The sequence below is a fragment of the Halichoerus grypus genome, chromosome 11, assembly GCF_964656455.1.
Source record: "Halichoerus grypus chromosome 11, mHalGry1.hap1.1, whole genome shotgun sequence".
NCBI classification, from domain to species: Eukaryota; Metazoa; Chordata; class Mammalia; order Carnivora; family Phocidae; genus Halichoerus; species Halichoerus grypus.
This window is the reverse complement of record NC_135722.1, coordinates 9,224,316-9,229,247: the sequence shown is the minus strand read 5'-3', so window position 1 is coordinate 9,229,247 and position 4,932 is coordinate 9,224,316. Positions and strand designations below refer to the sequence as shown.

Here is a 4,932-nt window from a genome sequence, read left to right as displayed (position 1 = left end):
CCCAACCCCTAGCACAATCCTTGGCACGTAGTAGGTGCTCAGAATGAATGAATGAATGAATGAGTTGATTGGATCTTGAAGTACAAACAGGATTTGGAGAAGGAGACAAGGCAGGAGATGTGTATTCGGGCATGAAGCATCCTTTGTGCAAAGTAGAAAGGCATGAAGAAACACATGGGATGTTCCCGAATCCACACACACGAAGACAAGGTTGAATCACTATGCAGGGAAGTGAGGGAATGAGGCTCAAATGGTAAGTGGACAAAGGCCTTGTAGGTCACACTTGAATTTTGCCCCGTTGGCAAAAGGATGCTTTCAAAGGGTTCCAAGAAGAATTGACATGATCGGCTGGTTTTAGTAAGATCATTCTGCTGGCCTTCCTGAGGATGGCCCAGGAGGGCAAGCGAGGGACAGGAGGCCGATCAGGAGTTGGCTTTGAGCAGGCCAGGCCTGTGTCCTGAGGCGCGGGTACTGGAAGAGGATGGGAGCAGCCACAGATGTGGCAGCGGGAGGTGAGAAGGGGCCACGGCCGAAGTCTGGAACCGCCATCAGGGAAGCGCAGTCAGTAAAGAATAAACATCTAAAGAACAAGGATGGTCGGTCGGGGAGGAAATCAGGAAAGAACAGAGCCGTGGGAATGCAGGAGAGAGAACAGTTCAAGAAGGAAAAAGTCAAGAGGGTCAAGGCCGTTAAGAGGTCAAGCAAGATAAGGCCGGAAGTGCCCATGAAGTTGACCACCAGGAGGGCAGGACTTGAGAGCAGCGTGGGGTGGCAACAGACCCAGCCCAGGCCAGTACATTCTCCAGTCTGATTTGAGGCTCAGGTTTCTCGTGGGCTTTCTGGAGAAAACCTTCCTCTGTCAACATGCTTCAGTCCAGGGTCTCCCCCAAGTCTGACCACAGAGATGCTCTGGTCCATGTGACCCTCCGGTCGCCTTCTTTGGAAAGGCAATGGCAGGTGCCCGATGGAGCATCAGGAGTCCCGAGCCCACATGGCACCATGTGTGAGGGGCCTTAGGCCTCAGTTTCTCCTGGGGTGATGGGTCCAGGTGGACTCTGCAATTGCCTCTGTTGATCTGGACTGGCCCGGCATTCAGGTTCCATGAGAGTGGCACAGGTTGCCGGCTCTCCACACCCTCTGACTTGAGTCCCCTTGTGGCAACCACATAGGACTCTGTGTTTCCCCATCCAAGTGCCCATTGTGTAAACTCAGTTCCAATGAGGAAAGAAACTGGGTTGAGAAAAGAGAATATTTACTTTTCCCACCAAGCTGATACCCAAGTAAATAGTGTGGTCCCATCAGTAGAGCCCAGGCCCTGCCCTCCTCCTCCCCTCCCGGTAGAGCCTGGAGCATTTAAGAAGGCACCCCGATGGGCATGTCTCACACAAGACCACCAGATCCAGACACAGGCCAGCGCCTCACTCGCCAGCCTCCTGTCCACCATGAAGCTCGCTGTCATCCTCGCCCTGGCCGCCCTGGCTCTCTGCTGCAGCCCTGGTGAGTTCCCAGAGCCCCTCTCCCCCAAGCCAGGCTCAGGAACCCTTCCTGCTCCCCAGTTCTGCTTCCCAGTTCTGCTCAGGGGGCAGCTGCTTAGCTGGAACACTGAGTCCCAGCCAGGAAGCCGGGTCTGTGAACAGGGCCATCTTGGGAACTTGGGGAGCGCCTTGAGCCCATGAGGAAACCTGGAAGGGATCCCATCTTCCATAGCCAACAACTTCAGAATTGCAGTGTTGGAACAGACTGGAGGCAGGAATGGAGGAGATCCCGTAATGGATGTGTGTGTTCAATGGCCAACAGAATAGGAATGATGAGCTCCTCAGAGCCCAGTCTCTCCAAGAGACCCCCAAGATGCCAAGACACCATGGTACAGTGCCACCCTCAGGTCTGGGGTCTCCACACCACTTTGGCAGCCGAAGCGGCTAGAAGGAGCTGCAGAGCCTCATGTCTCCAAAAGAAATCCAAGCTAAGGCAAGGTCACCCATTCTGGGCAGAGAGGAATATTCTAGAAAGGGATCTTCCCTTTGGGAAACTGCCAACCCAGAGTGGAGTTTTCTAAACATTTCTGTCCTCTGCCAAAAGGATTAGGAGTCTCTGAATAGTTGCAGCTGTCATTAAGAGGAAAGGAATTGCGGGGGGGTGGGGGGGGAGGTTAGAGGGAGGGAAGAAGGGAAGGACAGAGGGAGGGAGGAAGTCCCCTGATCTTTTGGTAATTGAGTTACCTGGTTTTTACTCTGTATCAGCCTCTTCTACTCCTTTTAATAAGCAAACAAACAAAAAGTTTTTTAGCAAATTTCAATTAATTCACTTCGAAAGTTTCAGGACACCCATGGCGATAAGTTTGATGACCCTGGGGAGTGGCAGAAGAGCTGGAAAACCAAAACCAAGAGGCAATGGGGACAACTATTGTGTAGAGATATTTGTCTTTAAAGGGAAATACCATCATTTTGGACTGACATGTACAGTTGACATGTACTGAACCGCACAGGGGTTGGGAGCGCTGACTGCCCCCCACACAGCCAAAAATCTGCCTGTAACCTTTGACTTTTAACCACTCACAGCCTGCTGTTGACCAGAAGCCCTACCGATAATATAAACCGCTAATTAACACATAGTTTGTATGTCGTATGTATTATATACTGCGTTCTGACAATCAGACCCAACCTTTTCTGAATTTTTTCATTTTTTCTAGGCTACTCAGTTCATCTGTGAATCTCTTCAAATTGTCACAAATCTCAAAAAAAAAAAAATTCCAATACATTTATTGAAAAAAATTCACACGTAAGGGGCCCCATGCAGTTCAATCCTGTGTTGTTCAAAGGTCAATTGTATGTTACTTAGATCTCAGTGCTGTGCATAGAGCTGGTGGCTCAGCAAGATAGGGCTGGAACATGGTAAGGGGTGGATCTGGGATGCCTTTGTGTATTTGTGTGTTTGCACACATGTCATAATAACAATAATAATATCCCCATTTATTCAGCACTGACAGTGTGCCAATCACTGTTCTGAACCCCTTTTGATCCTTACAATAACCCCATGAAATAGGGATATTATTCCCATTTTACAGATGAGAAAATGGAGCCACACAAAGAGAAAGTAACTTGCCAGATGACATAGTAAGTTGCAAAGCAGGGCTCTAAGTTCCGGAGGGGGTTTGACTTGGAGTGGCCATTCTGGGGGTCCCTGGAGTCCAGGCAGGGAAGCGGAACTTGCACACGAGGCAGAGAATTCAAGGACGGGGACCGAGACTCAGGGCGTAGGAAGCAGTGACTCTCCCCCATGTTCCTGGGGCAGAGGCCTGAAAAGGGAGCACAACCTGGGGAGCACTACGGGTGAAAGGAACATAGTGAGGCCAGGCGTAGACACAAGAGGCAGGTGGGCAGGTGAGTGCACCCCAGGGGCCCAGTGCTCATGGTGCATACCTCTTCCCGGGTCAGTTCAGGGGCTTGCTCTTGGCCTGGACAAGTATTTCTTCCTGCCAGAGCCTGACTCTGCCCCCTGCCCCCCCACCACCCCCCGTGGCAAGTGGCTCAGACCATCACTAACCACAGGTAAGAGGCATGCTTCCGGCGGGACAACAACCAGAAACCCTCAGCAGCCCCTTCCCAAACCCCCACTGTTGCATAAAAGATCAGATCAGCAGCTTCTTTTATCAGTCCTCCACCTGGAGCTCTAACAGAAAGAACAAATGGCAAATTGCCCCACCCCAACCCAGGAAGTACAAGGAGGGCTCGGGCAAGCCACGAGAAGCTGGCTGCAACCCCGGAAAGCCTTCCCACAGTGCCAAAGAGCCAACGGCGTGGAGCACCACCAGATCTCACGTTCCACACCATCCCATCGACAGAAAGGCTGCTCTCTCTTGCTGACAGGCCCGCCTGCTTGCCTCTGGGGCGGGTCCAGCCAGGGGGCTGGTCAGCTTGGAAAAGGGCCTGGACATGCATGCTCTCTCTTTTCTGTGCTTCAGCTTCTGCAGAGATCTGCCTGAGCTTTCTGAATGTCACCAGAACCCTCTTCACGGACACGCTCTCCAATTACGAGGCTGCGATTGAATTTTTCCTCCCAGACGCCGACATGAAAGATGCGATGATCCAGCTGAAGAGTCTGGTGGACACCCTACCCTCAAACACCACGGAGAACATCCTAAAGTTCATGGTACATAGCTCCCTTCCCTCTGTGCCGCTTAGCAGCGGGTCCGCCCCCCCACCCAGTCCCTCGGCTGCAGCCTCGCCCCATTTTTTTGGAGCCCTTTCTAGCCCTTTGGAGCAGACTCAGTCATCTTACGCTTTTTAAGAGGCTTCTGAGAAATAATTAGAACTCTTACAAGCTTAGCTCTTCCCAGAGCTACTGAACCTCTTAACTGACACTGAAGTTACTGCATGCAGACATCTTGCTCTAACTTTGAGTTTCGCTCACTGTTGTCTTGGGGTTTTTTGGTGTGTGTCTGTTTTAGGGCATAATCTTAAAGAGCCCAACGTGTGCTTAGGACTTAGAAGCTGAAGATCTCCAACTGCTGGAGCTCCTGCGGGTCCTGGACACTTCCTTCACTCCGTCCCCAGCCTGGTTCCCTTCAATAAAGTAAAGCATCGCACCTTTGTGTCCCCTGCCCCCGCCTCTTTTTTGCTCACCTGCTAGAGTGAGGAGGTCTGCCACTGTGAGGGTAAGGTTAGCAGGTGCAAAGAGAAAGGCAGTGGCCATGCAAACACATCTCCGAGGGGCCCAGGTGTCTCAATCCCAGTCCCCCACACATATCAGACTGGCCACAGGTGGCAAGACAGTGTCCAGCACACACTCCCTGGCCTGGGCAGAGAGCCACCCAGGGCCCTGCTCAAACTTAACCTACAGGGGAAGAAAAGGGGGTCCATAGAGGGTGGCGGCTGACCTCAGACAGACTCCTCAACCTCCAGCCATTTAGTGATGAAATTAAGTGTTCTGTAA

At 51.8% G+C, this 4,932-nt stretch overlaps 1 protein-coding gene across 1 annotated transcript; it reads left to right on the top strand.

Moving 5' to 3' along the window:
• The first annotated feature begins 1,442 nt into the window (after positions 1 to 1,442).
• Positions 1,443 to 4,577, top strand: SCGB1A1 (secretoglobin family 1A member 1). Its single transcript, XM_036122248.2, has 3 exons — positions 1,443 to 1,497; positions 3,962 to 4,149; positions 4,448 to 4,577. Exons 1-3 carry the CDS (start codon positions 1,443 to 1,445, stop codon positions 4,478 to 4,480), a joined length of 276 nt encoding a protein of 91 aa, XP_035978141.1. The 3' UTR covers positions 4,481 to 4,577.
• The last annotated feature ends 355 nt before the right edge of the window (positions 4,578 to 4,932 follow it).

Coding starts and splice junctions, on each gene's coding strand:
- SCGB1A1 (XM_036122248.2), top strand. CDS start 1,443: ATGAAGCTCGCTGTCATCCTCGCCCTGGCCGCCCTGGCTCTCTGCTGC. Junction 1,498..3,961: donor GGCTCTCTGCTGCAGCCCTG/GTGAGTTCCCAG, acceptor TCTGTGCTTCAG/CTTCTGCAGAGATCTGCCTG. Junction 4,150..4,447: donor AGAACATCCTAAAGTTCATG/GTACATAGCTCC, acceptor TGTCTGTTTTAG/GGCATAATCTTAAAGAGCCC.